This window comes from Grampus griseus (genome assembly GCF_964374135.1).
Source record: "Grampus griseus genome assembly, chromosome: 3".
Classification (NCBI taxonomy): Eukaryota; Metazoa; Chordata; class Mammalia; order Artiodactyla; family Delphinidae; genus Grampus; species Grampus griseus.
The window spans coordinates 126,411,227-126,438,888 of NC_139019.1; the positions used below are offsets into that span (position 1 = coordinate 126,411,227).

The 27,662-nt window shown below is 38.6% G+C and overlaps 2 protein-coding genes across 2 annotated transcripts; both read right to left on the bottom strand.

Moving 5' to 3' along the window:
* Positions 1 to 526: 526 nt before the first annotated feature.
* Positions 527 to 27,313, bottom strand: LOC309819894 (tigger transposable element-derived protein 1-like; the record flags this gene model as incomplete). Its single annotated transcript, XM_082650346.1, has 6 exons — positions 27,193 to 27,313; positions 19,693 to 19,818; positions 18,959 to 19,109; positions 18,323 to 18,449; positions 17,988 to 18,083; positions 527 to 834 (listed from the first exon to the last, which is right to left on the bottom strand). The coding sequence occupies exons 3-6, from the start codon at positions 18,971 to 18,973 to the stop codon at positions 527 to 529; spliced, it is 546 nt and encodes a 181-aa protein (XP_082506472.1). The 5' UTR covers positions 18,974 to 19,109; positions 19,693 to 19,818; positions 27,193 to 27,313.
* Positions 7,793 to 13,261, bottom strand: LOC309820939 (uncharacterized protein; the record flags this gene model as incomplete). The annotated part of the gene is made up of 2 exons (XM_082652002.1): positions 7,793 to 9,367; positions 13,253 to 13,261. The coding sequence occupies 2 exons, from the start codon at positions 13,259 to 13,261 to the stop codon at positions 7,940 to 7,942; spliced, it is 1,437 nt and encodes a 478-aa protein (XP_082508128.1). The 3' UTR covers positions 7,793 to 7,939.
* Positions 27,314 to 27,662: the final 349 nt, after the last annotated feature.

Below are 27,662 nucleotides of genomic sequence, written 5' to 3' on the forward strand. Positions count from 1 at the left end.
GATATGGGGAGGGGGAAGGGTAAGCTGTGACAAAGCGAGAGAGTGGCATGGACATATATACACCACCAAACGTAAAATAGATAGCTAGTGGGAAGCAGCCGCATAGCACAGGGAGATCAGCTTGGTGCTTTGTGACCACCTAGAGGGGTGGGATAGGGAGGGCAGGAGGGAGCGAGACGCAAGAGGGAAGAGATATGGGAACATATGTGTATGTATAACTGATTCACTTTATTATAAAGCAGAAACTAGCACACCATTGTAAAGCAATTATACTCCAATAAAGATGTAAAATATATATATATACTGTAGTCTATTAAGTATGTAATAGCATTATATCTAAAATCATGTAATACTTTAATTTAAAAATAACTTATTGCTAAATAATGCTAACCACCATCTGAGCTTTCAGCGAGTCTTACTTTTTGTTGATGGAGAGTCTTGCCTCAATGTTGATGGCTGCTGACTGCTGGAGGTCGGGGTGACTGTGGCAATTTCTTAAAATAAGACAACAGTGAAGTTTGCCACATTAATTGACTCTTCCTTCATGTATGATTTCTCTGTAGCATGCAATGTTTGATAGCATTTTACCCACAGAACTTTCAAAGTTGCAGTTAATCCTCTCAAACCCTGCCGCTACTTTATCAACTAAGTTTAAGTAATATTCTAAATCCTTTGTTGTTATTTCAACAATCTTCACAACATCTTCACCAGAAGTAGATTCCATCTCAAGAAACCACTTTTTTTGCTCATTCATAAGAAGCAACTCCTCATCCGATACAGTTTTATCATGAGATTGTAGCGCCTCAGTCACATCTTCAGGCTCCACTTCTAATTCTGCAAGAATTACCAAAATGTGACACAGAGACAAAAAGTGAGCAAATACTGTTGAAAAAATGGCACCAATAGATTTGCTCAACACAGGCTTGCCACAAACCTTTGGTTTGTAAAAAACACAACATCTGCAAAACATAATAAAGTGAAGCATGATAAAGCAAAGTATGCTTGTACAGAAAACTAGAGACTTTACCAAAAAACTTTTTAAAATAATAAATTCAGAAAAGCTGAAGGATACAAAATCAATATGCAAAAATCAGTTATTCATCTATATACAAACAATGAACTATTGGAAAGAGACGGTAAGAAAACAATCCCAGGGAATTCCCTGGCAGTCCACTGGTTAGAACTTAGTGCTTTCACTGCTGAGGGCCTGGGTTCGATCCCTGGTCAGGGAACTAAGATCCTGCAAACCACACAGCATGGCCAAAAAAAGAAATCCCATTTACAACAGCATCAAAAACAATAAAATACTTAGGTATAAACTCAAACTGTAAACTGAAAACTATACAATACCAATTTAAAAAACTGAAGAGGACACAAATAAATGAAAAGATAATCTGTGTTCATAGCTTGGAAGATTTAATATTGTTAAAATGTCTATAGTAGCAAAACAATCTGTAGTTTCAATGCACCCACTATTAAAATTCCATTGGCATTTTTCACAGACATAGAAAAAACAATCCTAGAATTCATCAGGAACCACAAAGACACTGAATAGCCAAAGCAATACTGAAAAAGAAGAACAAAGCTGGAGGCAACACATTTCCTGATGTCAAATTATATTACAAATCTATAGTAATCAACAGAATGGTACTGCCATAAAAACAGACACATAAACTAGCAGAACAGAATAGAGAGCACAGACATAAACCCATACACATATAGTCAGCTAATCTTCATCAAGAACACACAATGGAGAAGGGATAATCTCTTCATTAAATGGTGCTGGGAAAACTGGGTATCCACATTCAAAAGAATGAAACTGGACCCCTACCTTACACTACTCACAAAAGTTATCTCAAAATGGATTAAAGACTAAATTTACCTGAAACCATATAACTCCTAGAAGAAAACAGGGGAAAAGCTCCTTGACATTGGTCTTGGCAATGATTTTTTTTGGATATGACACTGAGAGCAGAGGAAATAAAAACAAAATAAACAAGTGGAACTACATCAAACTAAAAAGCTTCTGACTACAAGTAACTCAATTTCGTTTCTTTTTATGGCTGAGTAATATTCCATTGTATATGTCATACAGAGTAAGTCAGAAAGAGAAAAACTAATACCGTATGCTAATGCATATATATGGAATCTAAAATAAAAATGAACCTAATGGCAGGGCAGGAATAAAGACGCAGACATAGAGAATGGACTTGAGGACATGGGTGGCAGGGGAGGGGAAGCTGGGGTTAAGTGAGAGTAGCACTGACATATATACACTACCAAATGTAAAATAGATAGCTAGTGGGAAGCAGCAGCATAGCACAGGGATCAGTTCGGTGCTCTGTGATGACCTAGAGGGGTAGGATAGGGAGGGTGGGAGGGAGGCTCAAGAGGGAGGGGATATGGGCATATATGTATGCATGTGGTTGATTCACTTTGTTGTACAACAGAAACTAACACAGCATTGTGAAGCAGTTATACTCCAATAAAGATGTATAAAAAATTTTAAAAATAAAAATAATTATAAATCTAAATTAATTAATTAAAAGGCTTCTGAAAAGGAAATAATCAACAAAATGAAAAGACAACCTATGGAAGGGGGGGAAATACTTGCAAATCATTGATCTGGTAAGAGGTTAATATCCAAAATATATAAGGAACTCATACAACTCAATAGCAAAGAAACAATCTGATTATAAAATGGGCAGAGAAATTGAATAGGCATTTTTCCAAAGAAGACATCCAAATGATCAACAGGTATATGAAAATGTGCTCAACATCACTAATCATCAGAAAAGAGCAAATCAAAACCATTCTAACCTCATACCTGTTAGAATGGCTATTATCAAAAAGACAGATAACATGTTGGCAACGATGCAGAGAAAGGGGAACCCTATACACTACTGGTATGAATGTAAATCAGCACAGCTATTATGGAAAACATATGGAGGTTTCTAAAAAAGTCCTGCTTGTGGGCATATATATCAAAAGGAAGTGAAATCACTACTTGAAGAGATACCTACACCCCCATGTTCACTGCAGCATTAATCACAATAGTCATTTTTATAACTACATGACAGGACTTCCCTGGTGGCACAGTGGTGAATCTGCCTGCCAATGCAGGGGACACGGGTTCAAGCCCTGGTCCAGGAAGATCCCACATGCCGCGGAGTAACTAAGCCCATGCGCCACTACTGAGCCTGCGCTCTAGAGCCCACAAGCCATGAGTACTGAGCCCGTGTGCCTAGAGCCTGTGCTCCACAAGAGAAGCCACCGCAACAAGAAAAGCCACTGCAACAAGGAAGCCCCTGCACCACAACAAAGAGTAGCCCCTGCTCACCGCAACTACAGAAAGCCCGTGCACAGCCACCAAGACCCAATGCAGCCAAAAATAAATAAATAAATTTATTTTTAAAAACTACATATGACTATATATATATATACATATATATACACATATATAAAATTCAGCTATAAAAAATGAAGGAATTCCTGTACAGCACGGTGGCTATAGTTAACAATACTGCATCATATGTCTGCAAGTTGCTAACAGAGTAAATCTTGAAAGTTCTTAGCACAGGAAAAAAACCTGTAGCTATATGAAGTGATGGATGTTAGCTAAATTTACAGTGGCAATCATTTCACAATATATGCATATCATTATGCTGTATACCTTAAACTTATACAATGTTTGTTATATGTCAGTTATATCTCAATAAAACTGGGGAAAAAAAGGAAATCCTGCCGTTTGTGACAACATGGATGGACCCTGAGGGCATTATGGTAAGTAAAGTCAGATAGAGAAATATAAATACTCAATGACCCCATATATATAAAATATGGAAATGCTAAACTCATAGAAATTGAGAGTAGTTTGGTGGCTGCCAGGGGCTGAGGGCCAGGGAAGATGAGATACTGGTCAAATGGTACACACTTCCAGTTATATAATAAATAAGTTCTGGGGATATAATGTATAGTATGGTGACTACAGCTAACAATACTGTATCATATACTTGAAAGTTGCTGAGGGTAAATCTTAAATGATCTCACCACAAAAATAAAATAACTATGTGAGGTGATGAAGGTGTTGACTAACCATATTGTGGTAAATGTCACATTATAAATATATATTGCATGTATCAAATTATCACTTTGTACACCTTAAACTTACATAATGCTATGTCAACTATATCTCAATAACTCTAGGGAGAAAAACAAATTTAGGATTATAAGGTTTTTACTTAACATCTTTGGTATGTAATTTTTTATCATACACCTGAAATCTTTGGTTCCTAAAGACATTCATAACTACAGTAGTTCTCCCTTGACCACAGGGGATGTTTCAAGACCTGCAGTGGATGCCTGAAATTGAGCTCTGTTTTTTCCTATACATACATCCTATGATAAAGTTTAATTTACAAATTAGGCACAATAAGAGACAATAAATAAAAATTAAACAATTATAACAATATACTGTAATAAAAGTTATCTGAATGTGGTCTCTCTCTCAAAATATCTTCTTGTACAAATTTAATGTCTTTTCCATCTTAACTTAAGCACTTATCATGCACTGTGGCCATAACTTTTGAAGTCTGAGGTGTGACAGCAAAACCAGCATAAATTATTTTTCCATCTTCATAATTTCACAGATTTGTTCTTACCATAGGTCTTAGCAATCTCAGCATACAATTTTTTTCTTTCCTTACTAAGTCAAAAACTTTTACCTTTTCACTTTAAGAAAACATTTCACAGCCTCTCTTTGGCATATCTTAATTGCCAGCATCACTACTATTGTGCTTCAGGGCCATTACTAAGTAAAATAAGCGTTACTTGAACACAAGCACTGTGATACCATGACAGTTGATCTGATAAACGAAATTACTACTAAGTGACTTCACAGACAGGATACACTGGACAAAGGGATGATTTATGTCCCAGGGAGTGGGAAAGTAAAAGACTTCTTCACACTACTCAGTATGATGTGCAATTTATGAAGTATTTACAGAATTTTGCATTTAATATTTTTAGATGGAGGTTGACAACAGGTAACTGAAAACACAGAAAGCGAAACCGCAGATAGATAAGGGGGGACTACTGTATTTGATCCATTCCTTCATTTTTTTTCTTCTCTCTGTATATGTATCCAATATTATTATCAATACCAGTATTATGAGTAACAGAAACTTACTGAAAAAAACCTTCTTTGCCATTCCTTTACCCTTATGATATATCCCACCAGGAAAAACAGACAGTTTAAAGTTACTTGAAATTATTTCTCGGTATGGTTAACCACCAATGCTATACGTGTTTAGTTTCATTTTGCTAAATTTTTAGGTGTCACTTCATTTTGACTTTGTTTTGTTACTATCTATACTATTTACCTGGTTCCAAAGTCAATTATACAAAAGCAACTTACATTTCATGAAAGGTCTAAGGGATATCACTATCCTTTCCACCATGTTCAGTCACCTTAGAACAAAACATTTTAATTAATATTTGGGTCTTTCCTTTCAGCATCTGTACTTATATATAAGAAAATATGTCCACTTGTTCCCACCACTACCTGTCTTTCTTAGAAGACAGTGTACTGTAATTCTCTGTGCCTTGTTTTATTTAAGAACATGAATGGAGAGTATAAAAAGACGTATCTCATTCCTTTTTAGAGTTGCACGGTCCCCAGTGTGCAGATACACTATATTTAAACATTTTCTATCAATAATCATTCAGGCTGTTTACTGTCTTTTTTCTGCTGTGAATAGTGCTATGATGAATAAACGTAAGTATGCACCTCTTTTTTTTTTAAGATTTTTTTTGATGTGGACTATTTTTAAAGTCTTTATTGAATTTGTTACAATATTGCTTCTGTTTTATGTTTTGGGTTTTTTGGCCCTGAGACATGTGAGATCTTAGCTCCCCAACCAAGGATCGAAGCTGCACCCCTGCATTGGAAGGCGAAGTCTTAACCACTGGGCTGCCAGGGAAGTCCCAAGCATGCATCTCTTAATATTTCTCCAACATATCTTTAGAAGATTCCTAAAAATGTTTAGAAATGGCATATGTAATTTTGCTAGATACATCCAAGTTTATTCCAAACTAATCACTTCTTTTAACACAGAAGAAATTTTAATATTAATATAAGCCATTTTATCAATCTTTTCTTCATGCACAGTGTTAAACATTTTTCCCTATCCTAAGGCTATGAAAAGTCTCCTATATAACTACCTGGAAACTTTGTCATTTTGCATTTCATATTTATATTTAGATTAATTGACTCAGAACAATTTATTAAAAAGATAATTTTTCCCCTTCTGATTACAATACCACTTTTGTCATAAAGTTATTCATATATAATTTTTTCATTTTCAGGCTCTCATTTCATTCATCTATTTTTGTCACTCTTGTGTCAATACTATATTGCCTACATTACTACAGCTTTGTGGGAAACCTTAGTCTGATCAATTCTCTAACATTTGTTCTTAATGAGTGACTTGCCTATTCTTGTCCCTTAGTATTTCCATATATATATTAGAATGAATTAGATACAGATATAGATATATCACAATTTGTATGTGTTTGCAAAATAAAATAAATGAAAAGTAATTGAGGTCTCTTTAACATAGCATGAGTTATATCACCAGACACAAAGGCAGTGAAATGGACAAAGGAGAGGACAGGAAATCTGAGATCAGAAGCAGTGTGTCTTAAATGCAAATCAAATTTAAATGTGTGCACATTGGAATTAGTAGCCTATTTCAAGAGAAGAGAGAGGGATAAACAGGACAAATATTAGCTAAGAATGTGCTGTCTGCAGATTTAGAGAACCAACATATGGAAACCAAGGGCGGAAAACCGTGGTGGGGTGGGGATGGTGGTGTGCTGAATTGGGCGATTGGGATTGACATGTATACACTGATGTGTATAAAATTGATGTCTAATAAGAACCTGCAGTATAAAAAAAAAACAAAAAAAACAACTAATATTAAATTTTCTTTGGGTTATTTGTATGTAAATATGTTAATATAAATGTTTCAGACATTACATGAAATTTCTAAAAATCTTATATGTTCTGGTATAATGTTATAAGTCATAATTCTAGTTATTACTTTAAAATGCATATATTAGAAGTAACTAAAAAAAAAAAAAACATGTGCTGTCTGCCAGGATTTCACATACAGATGAGCAAACAGACACTGAGGGTTAAAAAGGTCTTCATAGATGTCACACAATCTATTAATAAGGGAACAAGGGTTAAAACTCATGGCCATCTGACTTTAGAACCAATGTCTTTCCACCACACCAAGCTCCTAGAAGGGTGGGGTAAAAGGGAGAAATCAGCAAGCAGTGTCAATTCCAAGGTCCTGGGTCCATCCACAGACACAAATCAACTTATATTATCAAAATTAAAAAACACAAAAAGACCACATTTATTGAACCTTTTCAACCCATCTTTCCATCATTGTATAAGAAGAATTTTACATATACTTTTAGGGTCTGATGGTCAAGTCCCCTCCCCTTAGTGCAGTTTCTAGGTCTTGGCACTTTTTGACTCATGCTTTCTTCATGTCCTCTTTGGGGAATTACTGCATGGCCGTAATTACGAGAGGCTAACATTAACAATATTACCACATGCCTAACTTATTATGTAGTATAATCAGGAACATGTAACTTCAAAATAGACTATATGTAATTTGTTCTGTTATGCTAATCATTCAGTTCCAAATCTTAAAAGTTTAACATGCCAAAGTGAAAATTTATATAAACAAAACTTTTTTATTCTCTTGTATTACCTTTGATAAAAAAATTAATTACATTAGAAATATGATTTCATTTGTAAAATAGTACCAACAAAGATGCCTAGAAACACATTAAATCTGTGAGTTTTGTTGTACTTATTAAGGCTTGAACAGATACTGAAGGCTTTTCTATGCTTAGTCCATTCTTATGATTTCACCACTATATGAATTCTCTGATGTACAGTGAGTTGTGATTTCTGGATGAAGGCTTTTCCACATACAGCACATTGATAAGGTTTCTCCCCAGTATGAATTCTCTGATGTACAACAAGGTCTGACTTCTGGGAAAAGGCTTTTCCACATTCAACACATATATAAGGTTTCTCTCCTGTATGAATCCGCTGATGTCCTGGGAGGTGAGACTTTTGAGAGAAGGCTTTCCCACATTCAGTACAAACATAAGGTTTTTCTCCTGTGTGAATCCTCTGATGTCCAATGAGATGTGACTGCTGACAGAAGGCTTTTCCACATTCACTGCATTTATAGGGCTTTTCTCCAGTATGCGTTCTCTGATGTATAATGAGCTGTGACTTCCGGGAGAAGGTCTTCCCACATGCAGTACATTCATAAGGTTTCTCCCCAGTATGAATTATCTGATGTATAATGAGTTCTGACTTTCTGCTGAAGGCTTCCTCACACTGAGCACATTTGTAGGGTTTCTCCCCTGTGTGAATCCTTTTATGTATGATGAGGTGGGACTTCTCACAGAAGGCTTTTCCACATTCAGTACACTCATAGGGCTTCTCTCCAGTATGAGCTCTATGATGTATAATCAGCTGTGACTTCTGGGAGAAGGCCTTCCTACACTGATTACATTTATATGGCTTTTCACCAGTATGTATTCTTTGATGTATAATGAGGGGTGATTTCTGGGAGAAGGCTTTCCCACAGTCACTACACTCATATGGTTTTTCACCAGAATGAACTCTCTGATGGATAATGAGGGATGATTTTTGAGAGAAGGCTTTTCCACATTCAGAACATTCGTAAGGTTTCTCCCCAGTATGTGTCCTCTGATGTACAATGAGATGTGATTTCTCACTGAAGGCTTTTCCACAAGCACTACAACCATAAGGTTTCTCTCCAGTATGAATTCTTTGATGTATAATGAGCTGTGACTTCTTGAGAAAAGATTTTCCACATTCAATACATACACAGATCTTCTCCCCAGTTTCAACATTCACATATTGAATAAGAGATTGTTTATCGCTGATGATGTTTCCATACTGACTACCTGCACAGTGTTTCACTCTATTATGAATTTTTTCATGCTTAGAATAGGAAGAACTAGGTGTTCTCCCACATCCAAAATTCTCATCTGTGTTTTTTCTTGCATAACCCCTATTACAACTGAATAGGTTTACAGTAGGTTCCAAGCTCTTTTCAAATGAATCACACTTATACAGTCTTTGTCTTGAAGTATCTAGGTCTGTGCAGTTATGAAATATTTTTCCAAATGCATTATATGTATAGCTTGACTCTTCAATAACTGTTTTGTTGTTGATGATTGTGACTTGCCTGAGAAGTCTGTCTTGATTTTCCTGATCTCTCTCCAGCTGGTCACCTTGCCAGACCTTTAAAACGGAGTACAATGAATGATCCCTTGTGACACTTTCCAGTATGTCCTTATGAAAGTAAACATCTCCAAGTGTATCCAATTGATGTGTGTCAAGTCTAGTCTCCCTGTCTGAAAGAATAAAATTGTAGAGATAAAATCAAACAGATACAAAGATTGAGTAGAGGACAGAAGAGGTGAAACAAATGGATGATCCAGGATGGTCCATGAAGACAGAGAACTGGGCGGGCAACAGCCCATTTAAAACACAACAAAACGTATATTTATTGGGTGAGTAACTAAAGATGGACTTTACTTCTGATAATGGTGGCATGAGGTAGTCACGGACTTCCCCTCCTCAGAAAACAAGTATAAAACTGAATAAAATAATTTTAAAAACAACCAATTCAGGGCACTGGAAAACTACCAAACGCAGGCCACAAGGTGAAAAGTGTTTACTTGTCAAAAACTTCTACTTCATTAGGTAAGAATGGGGAGTTTGTGGCATTCTTTCCTAAGGTTTTCCTGTCTTGCACCCCTAGTTTATGGGGCATTGAGAGATAACTCATATCCACAGGATACAGTTTTATGCTGATAGTAGAGCAGCTAGTAATTTAACAAGGAGAATTTGTACGCAAAAGAATCATAGAAAGGTTGAGATAATGAACTTGCCATACATTCCTACCTGACTGCTAAAATATTTGTGAAGAGAGATCCTAGTGAGCCCAGCAGTGATTGAAAGGCTGGGGAAACGTGCAAATTTCCTATGCTTTTAAAGTGTTCTGAGACATGCACAATCCAGGTGGCAAAGAGTAAAAGTCATACTGGCTTTAGGTGTCTAATAAACCTGTCCAAATCATTAGTTCACATCTATAGCCAGGCTTAATCAAACAAACAAAACTAAGCAGAGATATTAGTGATGACACTCCACAGGACAGAAAGATGTCACAGTTTAAGCCCAAGCAAGTGCCTCTAAAACAAAAACTCTCAGAAGGAACAAAAGGATCCAAAGACGCTATAACGTACTGTCTACAATGTAGAGCTTTCAACCAAAAATTACTACACATATAAGGAAAAAAATGTGACCTACACTAAGGAACAAAATCAGTCAATAGAAACTGACTCCAAATGGGTGCAAATGTTGAATTTAGCAAAGACTTTAAAGAAGCTATTATAAACATATTCAAAAAACTAAGGGAAAATATTCTAAGGAACAAGTGAATAAACTGACAATTTCAAAAGAGGAAAGAAAAATATAAAAGAACCAGTTTGACTATAAGAGGCAGGAAGAAGAATTTTTGAGAGTAATGGAACTTTTCTGTATCATGATTGTGGTGGCAGTTAACTTACTCTATGCCTTTTTCAAAATTTAAAGAAAGAGTAACATTTATTTTATGTAAATTAAAAAATAAAAGAACCAAATGAAAATTCTAAAGTTGAAATGAAGATTTCACCAGATGGGCTCATTAGTGGATTTGAGATAGCAGAAGGCAAAATCAGAATCAGTAAACTTGAAGAAATATCACTAGAAATTATTCAGCCCAAAGAACAAAAAGAAAAATTATTTTAAAAATAGAATCTCAAGATCTGTGGAGCAGTTAGGCATTCCAGTATACGTGTATTGGAGTTTAGAAAGGAGTGGGGGGGGAGAGCCAAAAGAAATCTGGAGAAATGTCTTTAAAATTACCAAATTCGGTGGAAAACATTAGTTTGCACATAGAAGAAGCTCAACAGACCACAGGAAGGATACCAAGACAACCAGCCAAATCAGAATTAAACTGCTGAAAAATAAAGGCAAAAAGAAAAATCTTCAAAGCAGCAGGAAAAAAATGACACATCATGTATCAAAGCATAACAGTACTGTTGGCTGAATTTTCAACACACACACACACACACACACACACACAAAACTGAGGTCAGGAAATACTGGAATGACACACAGTCAAAATACTAAAAGAAAGCAACCTGTCAACCAAGAATTCTACATTCAGTGAAACTTTAATAATGGGAAAATGAAGACATTTCCAGATAAACAAAAAAAGTTACCAACAGAACTGATCTATAAGAAATACTAAAGAAAGTCTTTCCTGCTGAACAAATAATACCAGATGATAACTCAAATCTACAAGACAACAGAAAAATTTTAAACTATTTGGGTAAAGTATTTAAATATGTATAATTTTAAAAATATTTCCTTCTAATTTCTTCAAAAGACTTTTTAAAGCAAAAACAGTAACACTATACTGTCAAAGTTATGACAAATACAAACGTAACATACATGACTAAAAGAACAAAACAGCACAAGGTGGTTCAGGAGGGCAGAAAATGGAGCTATGCTAGTGCAAGTTTCTATAATTTGTGAGAGAAAAAAAAGCAGTATCAACATAAGGTGGGTTATAAGAAAATAAATATATTGTAATCCCTATAGCAACATCACACACACACACACACACACACAACTACCAACTCAAAAATAAACAGGGGAATGAAAATGGTCTATTAAGGACTTCCCTGGTGGCACAGTGGTTAAGAATCCACCTGCCAATGTAGGGGACACGGGTTTGAGCCCTGGTCTGGGAAGATCCCACATGCCGCGGAGCGACTAAGCCCATGCCCCACAACTACTGAGCCTGTGCTCTAGAGCCCGCAAGCCACAAGTACTGAGCCTACGTGCTGCAACTACTGAAGTCCGTGCGCCTAGAGCCCATGCTCCTCGACAAGAGAAGCCACCACAGTGAGAAATCCACCCACCGCAACAAAGAGTAGCCCTCACTCACCACAACTAGAGAAAGCCTGTGCGGAGCAACAAAGACCCAGCGCAGCCAAAAATAAATTTTAAAAAATAATAATTAACAAATAAATAAAATTCAAGTCATATTTTAAAAATATATTTTAAAAAAAGACAAGTAGACAAAGAAAATCAGTAAATATCAATGAACTTAACTGACATCTACAGATGTCCCATCCAACAACAGAACACACATTCATTTCAAGAACGCATTAATCAAACATCAGAATAGACTATATACTGGGCTTCAAAACAAGCTGCAATAATTTTATAAGGATGGAAATCATACAGAGTATATTTTCCAACCATAATGGAACTAAATTAGAAATAAATAACAAAAGGAAATATCAGAAATCTCCCCAAATGTTTGGGAATTAAATAACATATTTGTAAATAAACTATGTGTCGAAAAGTCCAAAGAGAAATTAGCAAATAACTTGAATTGAATGAAAATGAAAACACAAAATATCAAAAATTGTGGGACACAGCTTCATTCTTAGAGGACAAATTATATGCAGGTAATCCTCATTTTGCAAGATTTCAACAAGCATGAAATTTAGTTACCACAGTTTAGTTAAATAACACCAGTCTGCCAACAACATAGTTCACACTTTAACGACCACAGTATGTCTAACAGCATAAAGTACAAACTTCACTGCTAGCTCTTCAGTCCATAAATCACTAAATAAATAACAGATACACATCATGATCAGTACCCAATCATTTCACTTCTTTCAAAGTCTGTTGGTGACTATTAACGTCACATCTGTTGTCCAATATATATACAGACAGCAAAGTGTGTAGTTTGTTTCTTCCTTGTATCCCATTGATAAACCCACGTGACATTATCCAAATTACCCTAATCATCCAAAAATGTGTAACTGAAAGAGGGAACTGACCAACAAAGATGTAAATGCAGCAAAGAAACAACACATAACAATACTGGATGTGATTAGAAAATAGCTGACCATGTTGGCATTGCCACTATTTATGAAACTTTATAGATATGCAGCCAGAGGAACTTAGTGAAGGCAAACTTATCAACATAAATTTCTGGGTTGTGATGGAAAGGATAAAAATAATTCAAAGAAAGTGATGCCTACATTTTCACATTACCTTCGACATATTTCACAACACTGAAAGCACAAAGGAGAAAATGTTGGAAGCTGACCCAACCTTAGAAAGTAATATGACAATTCACTAAGGCACAGAGAACATGTTAACTCCTTATCATACGTTATACAATTATAAGAAGGCAAGCACTGTTCAAACCACTCTACATAGAGTTTTTTAAAAGAAATAAAAGACATTTTCAATGCTTCCAATGTTTTAAATTGCAGGGTAGTAAATAAGTATTAGTTTTACTACATTTTCATCTCTATAAACAGTTATAACCAACAGCAAGATAGCATTTTTTTTCAATTTTCTTTTTTTTTTTTTTGATGTGGACCATTTTTTTTAAGTCTTTACTGAATTTGTTATAATACTGCTTCTGTTTTATGTTTTGGTTTTTTGGCCACAAGGCATGTGGGATCTTAGCTCCCCAACCAGGGATCGAATCTGCACCCCCTGCATTGGAAAGCAAAGTCTTAACCACTAGACCACCAGGGAAGTCCCCAAGATAACTTTTAATGTTTTGACGAAAAATGTTTAAAGGTCAAAATCAATTACAATTTTTCCCGTCGATTATAAAAATTACTTGGCAAAGTTCTGGCTTCCGTGGTAATTTTTACGGCCCCTCACTACCATACAAAGTAAGGACTATCTATTAAATGTTCATACTAGAAAACAATAAAGGTTTCAAATTAATGATCTAAGCTTCTACCTTAAGAAGCTAGAAAAAGACCAAATTAAACCTAAAATAAATAGAAGACAGGAAACAATAAAGATCAGAGTGGAAATCAATAGAAAATAGACAAACAATAAAGAAAAATAAATGAAATCAAAACCTGATTATTTGAAAAAAAATTAATGAAATTGTTATGTTTTAGCTAGTGATGAGGAAAGAAGAAAACAAAGTATCAGTGTCAAGAATGAAAGACAGAACATCTCTAGAGATCCTATAGACATAAAAGAACAAAAAGGGAATATTATGAAAAAAATTTATACCAATAAATATGACAATTTAGATGAACTGGAAAAATTCCTTGGAAAAAAAAACAACCTACCAAAACTGACTCAAGAAAAAGTAAATAATCTACATAGATCCACATCAAGGAAAGAAACTTAATAAATAAAAATCTTCCCACAAATGTCCATATCTAGACTGGTAAATTCTATCACTGTAATAAACCATAACCATGAATGTATCGGTTTTTCTCAGTCTGTGAGTCCTTCTAGCAAATCAGCAGAACTGAAGGTGGTCTTGCAGACCCCCAATACAACTAGTAAACCAAATCCAGCAGCATATAAAAAGAATTATACACCATCACCAAGTGGAACTTATCCAGAAATATAAGGTTGGTTTGTTGTCCAAAAATCTATTAATTAAAATTCATCAACACATCACATAAATAGATTATTTCAACAGATGCAGAAAGAACATTTGTCAAAATGCAACACATTTTCATGATAAAAACACTCAGCAAACTAGGAACAGAAAGGAACTTCCACAACCTGCAAAGGGCATGACAACCTACAGCTAACATAACTTAATGGTAAAAGACTGGATTTTTCCCATAAGATCAGGAACAAGACAAGGATGTCCATTCTCCATTCTATTCAACATTGTACTAGAGGTTCTAGCCAGGGTAGTTAACCAAGAAAAGAAATAAAAAGCATCCAATGTGTAAAGGGATATTTAAAACGATCTCTATTTACAGATGATAAATTCATTTATATGGGAAATCCTAAAGAATTAGCTAAAAACTATTAGAACCAGTAAACTTTGTGAGTTTGCAGGATCCCAGACCAACATTCAAAAATCAATTGCATTTCTATGCACTTGCAATGGACAATCCAAAAATAAAGTTAATGAAACAATTTCATTTACAATAGTATCAAATAGAATAGAATACTAACAAGTATGTTTAACAAAGATGTACACAACTTATACTCTGAAAACTATAAAACATTGCTGAAAGAACTTAAAGAGGATCTAAATAAATGGAAAAACATTTCATGTTCCAGGGATCAGAAGACTTAATACTGTTAACATGGCAATACTCCTCAAATCGATCTACAAATCCAACCAATCCCTTTCAGAATCTGAAGACGTTTATTTGTGGAAACTGATACTCTGATTCTAAAATTCATATGGACCCAGAAGAGCCAAAACAATGCTGAAAAAGAAAAACAATGTTGGAAGAATGATACTTCCCAATTTCAAAACTTACCACAAACAACAGTAATCAAGAGAGTGTGATACTGGCTTTAGAACAGATTTATAGATCAACAGAATAGTATAGACAGTGCAGAAATAAACCCTTTCATTTATGGCCAACTGATTTTTGGCAAGGGTACCAAGACCATTCAATGGGAAAAGGAGAGTCTTTTCAATAAATGGTGCTGGAACAACTGGATTACCACAGGCAAAAGAATGAAGTTGGACCCTTACCCCACACCATATGCAAAAAGTAACTCAAAATATCAGATCAAAGACCTAAATGTGAGAGCTAAAAGTACAAAACTCTTAGGAAAAAAACATAGGGGTAAATCTTCATGACATTGGATTTGGCAATGGATTCTTGGATATGACACCAAAGCACAAACGACAAAAAAAATAGATAAACTATACTTCATCAAAATTAAAAACTCTTGGGACTTCCGTGGTTGCACAGTGGTTAAGAATCTACCTGCCAGTGCAGGGGACATGGGTTCAATCTCTGGTCCAGGAAGATCTCACATGCCGCAGGTAAACTAAGCCCATGCACCACAACTACTGAGCCCACATGCTGCAAATACTGAAGCCTGGGCACCTAGAGCCTGTGCTCCGCAAGGAGAGAAGCCACCACAATGCGGTGCCTGCGCACCACAACCAAGAGTAGCCCCCGCTCGCCACAACTACAGAAAGCCCGCGCTCAGCAATGAAGACCCAATGCAGCCAAAAATTTTTAAAAATTTTAAAAAAAGAGTTAAAAACTCTTCAATGTGTGCTTCAATGACACAAGAAAGTAAAAAGAAAACATGGGAGGAAGTATGTGCAAATCATTTATCAGATAAGAGATTTATATCAAGTAAGAATTCTATACAAAGAATTATATCTATATAACAAACTTTACATGGAAGTTCTATACGGGAACTTTATATAAAGAGCTCTTATAATTCAATAATAAAAGACAAATAACTCAATTCAAAAATGGATGGGGGGCAAGATAGGGATAGGGGATTAAGAGATACAAACTACTATATATAAAATAAATAAACAAGAATATATTGTACAGCACAGGAAAATATAGCCATTATTTTGTAATAACTTTAAATGGAATATAATCTATTAAAATGTTGAATTACTATGTTGTACACTTGAAACTGAGATAATATTGTAAGTTAACTATACTTCAAAAAAAAGGACAAGTGATCTGAATAGACATTTCTCCAAAGAACATAAATAAATGGCCAATAAGCACATGAAAAAATGCTCAACCTAATTAGTCTTCAGGGACCGTTTTGGTTCAACATACAGTTGCTATATTACCCAGCAATTCTACTCCTAGGTACACACCAAAGGAAAAAAAAAGATATGTCTATACAAAAACTTGTACATGAATGTTAATAGTAGCATTATTCATGTAGCTAAAAGGTGGAAACAAGCCAAATATCCAACAACTGATGAATGGATTAACAAAATGTAGTATATCAATACAATGTAATATTATTCAGCCAAAAAAGGAATGAAGTACTGATACATGCTAAAATGTGGATGAACCTTGAAAACATTATGAAAGAAGTCAGTCACAAAGGACCACATATTATATGAATACATTTATATGAAATATCAAGAATGAGGCAAATCAATACAGACAGAAAGCAGATTAGTGATTGCTTAGGGCTGGGGAGATGGGAAGAAGGGGTGTGATAGCTAAAGGGTATAGGGTTTCTTTTGGAGGTGATAAAACTGTCTTAAAATAGACTGTGGTGACAGTTGCACAAATCTGTGAATATCCTAAAAACCACTGCTGACTTTAAATGGGTGAACTGTATGGCATATGAATTATATCTCAAAGCTGCTTAAAAAAAAATAATAGCAGAAAATTTCAGGGTACAGCTAGTGAAACACAGCTGTAGTCACAATATGTAACCAACTTTATATTCCACTATTCCCCAATAAATATCTTTTATTTAAAGTCAAGTAAGCCTAGAAAATTTCTATCAGATAAACCATGTTGATTTCTAACTCCAAGGATTTGTACATGTCCTTTCCTAGAGCTTGCCCTCACCTTCCTCCTGCCTAAGCCACACTTCAGATATGCTTCAAAGTAGCTGGTTCATGCTTTGAAAAATGCCTTCTTAAATTATGCCACATCTCTTTAGACTATAATTTTCACTGAACCCCTGAAGCAGTAACTATATTGGACATGCAATTTTATATAGCTGTAAATCTTGATGTCTTGTCTTTCTATGTATAACCTATGTTCCTGAAAAGCATTTGCCTTCTATTGTCTTTGACTCTTTTAGAAAGGTACTAAAGATATGATTGTTGAGTGGATCAATAAGAAATTTCTCTTCTGTACATGGCTCACTACTACTGAATTAACTAGTTGTCGAATACCTACTACATGCACAGCACAGGAGCAAGAAGGAAAAGGAGTTATCAATCTGGGTGGAAATGTAAGTCTTAGTTGCCAACCAATTAAAAACAAAAACAAACTGATATTTCACTTCCTTTGTCTTCCATCTGCCAGATTTTCACCTGGATAGATCCAATTTGATATGTCTCTCTTCATAATCCATGGCTCTTCTCCTTGTTCCAACTTAGATATGACACCTGGTTTGGAAACTGGATACCCTATGATAAAAAAAAATTGAGGAATTGAGTTGACTACACTGAAGAAAGAAGAAAAGATACAGTTTTAGGAGCCCTACAATGAAGTCCAGCTGGCCCTCAGAACAGTAATGACCTTCCACTGGAGAGAAGAAAGAGAGCAAAAAGTCACAAGTAGGTCAAGAACCCACCCAACTCAATCAAATTCCAGTGAGAGGCACTGGATTGGCTAACTCTGAGTTATGTTGGGAAGCCATCCTTACCCACTGAGACCAGGTGGCTGTAGTTCTCCAGCATTACGTCCCTGTACAGGGTCCTCTGAGCAGGGTCCAGTTGCTGCCACTCCTCCTGGGTGAAATCTATAGCCACATCCTCGAATGACACTGGACCCTGTAATAGCATGCTCCTGTTCAATCTGAATTGATCATTCTCATCATTTTTACCATAGCATACAAAACTACATTCCCAGTTCTACATTATGCCTATTGAGAAAAATGATGTAAAGATCTATCTTCAGCAAAAAGAGTCAAACACAGCAAGAGAACAGGAAAGTAAAAGAGACCTAATCACAAATGGAAATTTAATCAAGGCAGCATCCACTTCAAATAAGTGGATTATTCAACAAATGGTACATGAAAATGCAAATCATGCATATGATATTCTCTAACTTTCCACTGTGTCTTCTCGAAATTTATATATAACGAATATATATATATGAACTATAGTTTAATAGTGGTTTCATGTGGTTTCAAAATATATAATCTGCATATTACATAGTAACTCTTTTCAAGTCTTTATCTTTCGTTCTCTCTACATTTTCCCTAATCCTAATTTTTGACTTTCCACTCTTTTCTATTTCATTGTATGGAAATCAAGTACAAAGTAAGCAAGCAACTCACCTGAGACTTGGTCATCTTCTGCTTCTCTTCCAAAAGGGAAAGGGTCTGAGGAATCAGGACTAGGAGATAGAATGGAGCCTCCTGGAGCCAGAACTGACATTCACCAGTCTAGAAACACTACCACCAAAAGTCACGTGGATAACAGGCCACCCTGTAGAAGAAGGTCATTTGGTCCTACGGAAGAGTCCTTACCGAACCACCATGTGAAGGAAGCCCTCTTGTGATTATAATATGATCACATAGAACTTGGACAAGGTGTATTTTTAATTGGATGAATGCTGATATGTTTTCTGTTGACTTACTAACACCTTATTGTTCCCCTTTGGACCAGCAATTATATTTGTTATTCTATATGCAGAACTACCATAAGACAATAATCATGGATATATACGTAAAGATTTAACTGAAGATGGAGCAGATCCCTGGCAATAAGAATGGGAATGACGAAGTAGAAAACTGCTTCTGTTTAGGGAATATGCATTCCCATATTCCCTAAACAGAAGCAGCCAGTAAAATCCTAAGAGTTCTTTCATGTTTTCCCCTAACTTGGCAAATTCTCTTGCCAAGTCAGTATTCATGGATTAAAATTGTTGATTTTGTTAATTTTAAGATGTTTTCTGTTTAAATTTTTATTGCTAATTTTTAATAGTGCAGTTTCTATATTAAAAAATATATAGTTATAGGTTGGAACTACTGTTAAACATGAACATACCATAATGCAGCGAGATAGTTACCTGGTAATCTTCTCAGTCCCAGGATGGGTCATGCAGACATGGGCTGAACTCATTTAGAGGAAGTGAGTCCTCTCATGATAGGAAGACTGTTTCATATAGGGTATCCCAGGCTTTGTCAAAATAAATCTGGAAGAAAACAATCAAACAGTCATGCTCATCTCTGAACGCCCAGCTCTGCAACAAGTAAACAGCAGGCATTTAATAAATGTTTGTTGAACAGAATGTAGAAGGACTGCAATAAACTGAGGAAGAGGCAGGGTTGAAATCAAATCTTACATGAGAAAGAGAAAAAGCAGCCCTTCCTATCTGAGAACAGGCCTGGCACTCATAACTCTCCTATTTAACACGAACAATTACAAGAAACACTTACATCAGACAGGCCACTCCCTGACCAGGACAGAGCTAGACAAAAACAACACCTCTCTTAAATCATACCTGAACACAGACAAAACATCAACATTCTCCAATTCACAAAATACCAAACATCCCCCTCTCTCAACTAACATGAAGGATTGCTACTTTTTTACCTATCACACCTTTAGCTTCAACCTAGTCATTCTTCTCTCTAGATAAGATTTATTAAAATTTCCACTCACTGAATTACCCCACTTCCTGACAACATCCAATTCAGAGCTAGGCCCGTTCCCTACACCCTCCTCAAAATCACCTAACACAAGGCCATATCCTATAACAAGTGTTTTCTAACACCCTCTTATCGAGACACCCTTAACGCTCCCCACTGTGTACGTGTTCCTAACTAGATGCAAGAGCAGTAAACCCAACTTATTCAACTACAGGGTGTTCCTGGTAGTTTTTGGCTCGACGGAATTGACAGTAATAATCCTGTCCCTTTAGATTTGTTTGGTCTTACATTCAAAGGATGTTTTCTTCTGTGATGATATGAATGATGGAAAGAGATGACGGCTTGAAAAAAACATCTGAGGAGGGGCTTCACCTTGAGAGTAGCCTCTGACCTACACAGACTGTAAAGTGAGGCATTTCCCAGTAAACTGGGACTAACCTGTATCAGCTCTGGGCCCCATTAATAACCTCTAAAAATCACTGAATCACCAGGTGCAGAAATCAGAAATCTCAAAGAGCACCTCCAGCCCCACTCCCATCACAGCACTGGCCATATAGGTCCACAAATCACTGGCCACACGGATACCCCATCAGCGCACAGGTCCGCGGTCCCTGACCCACAAATAACACAGCTCTCCCTATGACTGATCCACATACATACCCAACACTCATACTAGAGACTCCCCACCACTGACCCCATAGACCTTCAATTATTGACCCTCATGGACCGCCGTCCCAATAACAATTTCAGTCTTCCTCAGGTCTCAACCCATAAATCCCCCTTCTGACCCCCAGCTCGATTATCAGGTCCCAAAACGCCTGCCACAGCTTATCCCAGTACGGATGTCACATTCATAGCGGCGAACTCTCCCGCTTCCTGTCTGAGTGATCAAAGCACGAGGCTCCCGGGCCTTCGCTGTTCCGTACCGGGCATTTTGGCCGCTCCACACCCTGAGCGGCTTTGTTCAGGAGGCAATATGGCCGCCCCCAAGCGCTGTGTCTCAGTGGGAGCCGCCATCTTGAAAGGCCGGCCAGTTCCGTACAAGCAGAGGAATTCAGTTTATTCGGAACCTGAGGCTGGGCTGTACCACCGCGGCAGCGAGGGGAGGGGGAAAAGATGACAAAAAGGAGAATTATACAAATGCGTAAGGTAGAAGCTATCGCAGACTTTACAGGATTGGGGAAGAACTGCAGTACGGCAGTACTTTACTGGAAGACTGTAACTGGTGTAAGAGGAATTTGGAATGGTGCAATCCTTTCGTAGGAGAGTCTACTGAAAAGGTCCGCTAAATGGTCCAGGAGATTCCAGTGTGGGAGAGGGGCAAAAGTGATGGAAAACTTGGGAGGCAGAGAGGGGCATGAACAGTTACTTATGCTAATTATTATAGGAAATCCTCCTAGGGGAAATTACAGTTATGGTAATAAATCGCAGGGGGCGATTGACGAAAAAAAGGAAAATTGATGGATAAACAAGGTCCTACTGTATAGCACGGGGAACTATAGTCAATATCCTTTAATAAACCATAATGGAAAAGAATAGGAAAAAGAGTATGTGTGTGTGTTATATATATATATATATATATATATATATATATATATATATATACACATAACTGAATCACTGTGCTGCTTTCCTGTAAGGCACAAACTAACACAATATTACTTCAATAAAATTATTTTTAAAAAAAAAGAAAATTGAGACAGGGAAGAGGAGACTGAAACACAAAATAAAGGAGAAACTGAGGAAAAGAGAAAGGAAGCCTAAGGGACAAAAAGACCTAAGGCATAAGAACAGAGAGTGGAGACTAGAGGACAAAAGGGGGGAGATGAGGGACTGAGAGTGAGAGACTGAGGACAGAGGCAAAGGAGAATGAAGGAGAAGGGGGGATTGACAGATAGAAAAAAGGAGAAATGAAAGGAGAAGACTGAGGTGGAATGACCCACCATAAAGTTTTGTCTGGAACTGCCCCAGGAAATCCCTCCCAGGGACTTCAAAAGTCCTGCTTTGGGAGGATGGCTGGGGAAAGTTGGAGAATAAGTACAAAACCCATAAGGTGGTCCCAAAAGTAAAGGCGTAAGCAACACTGTTATCCTCTCAAGTGGATAAGGCAACGATTTTATGCCTTTCCTGGTCGTTACTATTGCTTTTTTCTTCCCTTGGCTGTTGATGCTGGCAGTCATGATTTGCAGTTTACAAAAATGCAAATCCACTGTTGCATCACTCTGGAGTGATACAATTTAAGTGCACTGCAATCATAAGCTTTAATAATTAGTCTGTGGCCTTGTCTGTGGATTAACTGCTGTGCTTTGTACTGATATAGTACTAGTTTAATTTCTAACAGTGTGACTATTATGACCATGTTTTCTAAGAGTTCAGATAACGAAAACGAGAACATTTTTAATACCAATGACAGCATGACCCAGACATCACCAACAAAGACTCTTATTTTAATAACAGATGTAAAGACATATCCACATCTAGATTAGGGAAGTAAATAACTAAAACAGTGCAAACTGCAAAAGATGAAAAAAGGAATTTGGGATTGGGCATGGTGGAGGAGGGGAATAAAAGCACATACGGAGAATTAAATTTAAAAGTCAAGGATGAGACAGACAAATACTTCTAAGTAAATAGGTTTTTTTGTTTGTTTTTGGTCCCTCGAAAAGACACCAATGCGAGTTGAAAATAGTGGCCGTTGAATTCGACTGGACAGATCACTCCTAAAGGGAATCTAGGCAGCAGAAAAGAAACCTGTCAACTGGCCCAAAGTGCCCCCAACACTAGGTGTACGTCTCACCTGGTTAAGGTTGCCTACTGGGTGTTTAAAAACCAAAATATAGAGGATAAAAAGGCCTGGAGGCAAGCCCACCTACTGGTTGTTGCCCTTCAGTGTCAACCAGACGGCATGGGAATTTGAACTAACTACCCACGGAGATTCTCGACCTGGTGAGTGGTCCCCAGCCTCCACCAAGGTATAGCAAGTCAAGAAAACTAGTACCCAATCAGTGCGCCATATGTAAACAAGAGGGACACTAGAAGAGACAATGCCCTCAGCGCCCCCCAAGGTGGATGGAAATGGCAGAACCCGGCCACAACCCTCGAAGGCAGATGGTCCAAATAGATGAAGAATAATGGGGCCAGGGGCTCCTAAGCCAGCACTCCAATTGACCCCCGAGAAGCCCCGTCTGAGACTGGACACTGGGGAAAAGTCTGTTGAATTCTTAGTCAACACTGGTGCCACTTTCTCAGTTCTGAACACCAGATCAGGCACTCAGTCATAAGAGTTGTAAAATTATGGGAGTATCAGGGAAGGCCCAAGAACGGGCATTCATAGAGCCATTAAAATGCAAATTGGACAAACACATCACCCATTCCTTCCTACACATTCCCAAATGTCCTATATCCCTGATAGGAAGGGATATCTTACATAAATTAGGAGTTACTATCCACCTAATGGGAGACAAACTGGAGATTGGCATTCCCCTAGACGGGGGGCACAAGATGGTAATGTTAATGGCTGAGGACAAACTTCCCTGGACAGATCTGAACAATTAGATCAAACAGCTAAAGGATGGTCTCCTTGCCTACGGGCAGTAGTAGCTACTGCAACCCCGCTAAAGGAGGTTGAGAAGTTAATGTTCAGAGAGCAAATCACCCTATGAACTCCACACCAGTTTCAAGCATTTAGTAAGCTCTAAGGGAACAGGTCAATTCAAGTCCAGGCTACACTTTTGGATACCTTAGTGGTTACTATGAAAACCTGTCATACACTGGGAGTTCCCTGGTGGTCCAGTGGTTAGGAGTCAGCACTTTCACTGGGGCGCGGCGCAGCCAAGAAACAAAACAAGACAAAACAAAAAACCTGTCAAACCTGTCGTACATTAAATCCTGCCATCTTACTACCTACAGAAACAGGGCCCTTAGAACATGAGTGTATAGAAACAACAGACACAGTCTATCCCAGTCACACCGACCTAGGAATCAAGCATCTCCCAAACGCTGAAGAGTAGTTTTATGAGGGAGGGAAAAAGCCTGGTGGGATATGCAATAACCCCCCAGACCCAAGTCATAGAATGAAGAGGCCTACCCCCAGGGACTTCAGCCCCAAAGGTGAAACTGATGGCCCTCACCCAAGCCTTAGAGCTCAGGACAGGGAAGGCCTTAAATATTTACACAGATTCCTGGTATGCATATGCCACCCTACACAGACACAGGGCTATTTGAAGGGAAAGAGTTATGCTTACTGCAGAGAATAAACAGGTGGTACATGGCTTAAGCATACTGAAACTCTCAGAAGCAGTACAGATTCCAAAAAAGGTGGCAATGATTCATTGCTGGGGTCACCAAAAGGAGGATGCAGAGGATAATGGGAAACGACACGGTGGATGCAACTGCCAGAAAGGTGGCCCTAGAACCAGTAACTTGGCAACTACCCTTCGTACTTTGAAGGTCAGATCCATCCAATTATTCCCCAATCTACACAAAAGAAATATTAGACAAAACCCCAAAACGGGGCTTCAATAGGGATTTGGGGAGTCATGGGTGGCTAGTTAATGCCCCAAACTGTAGCTTGCCAAGCCATCAGGGAGGACCATTAAGGATCTCACTATGGGAGGGAAGTCCTAGATAACTACCTGGTGGAGATCATGGTGACCCCAAGCACGAAAAACGTAAACGTTGGGTAGTTGAGACCTGCCCCAATGGTACAATAAATAACCCCAACACCAGAGCCCCCAGAGGCCCCCAGATAAGACCCATTCAAACCAGAGGGACAGACCCTGGAGAACACTGGCAGATAGATTTCACTGTCACACTGAGAATATCGGACAATTTCAGATATAAGCATTCCCCACTAGAACTGAAAGGGCAGCTGAAGTGACTAAGGCATTACTAAAAGAAATAATCCCCAGGTTTGGACTCCCAGGATCCCTACAAAATGATAATGATCCAGCATTTGTGTCTCAAGTGACGAAGGGGATAGTGAGTGCCCTGGGCATAAAATGGACCTTACACTCAGCCTGTCACGAAAACTGGAGTAAGATTCTTCTGACTGCTCTGCTCTACGTGTGGTTAGTCCCCGGTGGGGATAAGTTAAACTTAAATGCACCCGAACTCATGAATGGTAGATGCATTCCCCAAGCCCAAGAAGGGACACCTTAACCCCCTTGGAATGAAACAACTCAAGCTCTCCACGTAGGAAAAACCATGAAAGCTCTCACAGAATATGGTAACCATGAGCGGCCTGCACACACTGACCTGGTCCTACATCCCTTCCAGCCAGGAGAGTGGGTGTACCTACAAACATGGAAAACAGGCAGCCCAAGACATCAACTCACTCCTAAGTGGAACGGACCGCACTTAGTGATGCTAACCACCCATTCTGCCCTGAAGTTGCAGGGGATCACTCCGTGGGTACATCACACTCCAATGAAGAGGGCTCCTGAGCCCCAACCTCTCGAGAAATAACCCAAGACAACAGACACCATCCCCCACCCCCACCCCCACCCCGCTCCACACTACTCTTGTGAACCTCTCTCCAACCTAAAACTCCTTTTTCAAAAAAAGGCAAAAGATAAGTAATTGTATATGCCAAGCAATAGGAATTTTAGGATAACTGGATTGCCCTAGATTATCTGTTGGCTGACGAGGGAGGGGGTCTGTGCAAGTCAATACAACATGTTGCTTTTACATCAGTGTAAGTGGCCTGATTAAAGAAAGTGTAGACAGGCTACTAGAAAAACCAACTTGGTTAACAGAAGCCAGCCAGCCTAATCTGGCCAAACAAATTTTGGAACAGGGTAAAACAAGCCCTCCCCAGCATCCTTGGTTTCTACGTTTCCTGGGCCCCTTAAGAACCATTGTCCTCTTGCTGATACATATTTGGGCCATGTAGTTTAAATTGTCTGGCGTCCTTTGTCTCCAAAAGATTAGAATCTATAAAACTTCAAATGGTGGTCGCTCAGGGATACAAAGTCAGGGCTGAGGCCAGTCAACAATCAAACATATCTCAAGGCAGCAGGGGAGAAGTTGTGCTCCTCCACCTGGGGTTATGACAACACCCAAACTCGGCAGGAAGCAGTTGCAGAAGACAGACCCTCGCCCCTCAGCACCCGTCAAGAATGAGGGGCAGGTCAAAAGAAAGAGGGGGGATTTGCCTCTTTGCCAAAGGCCACTAGGGTCCCCTGGGAAAAATAAGATGGAATCTAAGTGATAAGGTCCAACCTCTTCTTTTGTGCTTAGTCTAGTTTCACTGGCCTGTAGAGGGCCGTGTGCAGAGAGGCCTTGCACCTAACCCATCGCATCAGAGCTCCCAGAGCAGAAGCACCGTGCGCTGTGCTGGACACCCCATCTTGGCCTGAAGTGAGCGGAAGCCTGCGCAGGACATTCAATTCAAGATGGCGGTGGCAGCAGCGGTCGTGTGCAGACGCTGTACCCGGCACTTCAGTCTGAGGTGCGTGAGCAACACGCCTAACCCTCACCCAGGAGATCTCCACCCCGCCCGCCACTGACAAGAACCCTATAAAGTAGCCCCGCTAATGGTCCTTCCAGGAGAACATGTGCTCTAGAGCGCCAGTTTGCACCTCTCCATTCTTTGACCACAGAATAAAGCTTTCTTTTGCTTCTGAAGTAGACCCTTCTTGGGGCCCGACTCCAAAGGGTCGGGAACACACCTTCTTAATATTGAACTCCCCTGAGAAGTAAATCTGTCTCCAAGCTTTTTCAAATTTTTCTCTTTAAATATTACCCAGACGAGTTAGCTATTGGTCATCATATTTGTGTAATCAATATAAATTTGTTTGTGTTCTTCGGAATTATCCCACTCAGTACTAACTTCAACCATTGTTAGCTTCAATTTGCAGGCATTTTAATAAAATCTGTAAGATGTATTTCCCATTTTGTCGTAACTTCATACTCACAGGCCCACAAAGAAAAGCCTTGGGTTCAAACTCAAATTCCAGAGTTAAGCCCTCAAACTTCTAGTGAAAGCCGATCCTGCCGGGAGAGTTCTTGAAACGGGGTAGGTACGGACGCCTCCTGGCACAGTGCGCCTGTGCGTCATCCCCCAGTGGACCTTTCGCCGGGAAGGGGGTTGGGGACCGGGGCGGGAAACGCAGTGCTGGAATCAGGTGGAACGCGCCGGGGCCACACCTCACGCGCGCCTGGCCTCTCGCTGCGCGTGTGCGGCACCTCAGGGCGGGCGTTCTGGGAGATGTAGTTTGCAGTCGGAGGGAACACGCTCCAGCGAGCCCCGCGCGAGGCGGCTTCTTCTGCGCATGTGTGCGCTCCAAGTCCTCACGGTGGTGACCCCGCGCGGGGGTGAGGCCCGAGAGGTTAAGCCCTTCACCTGGCTGGCCTCGGTCGGGGCTGGAGGTGCGCCGTGCAGAGG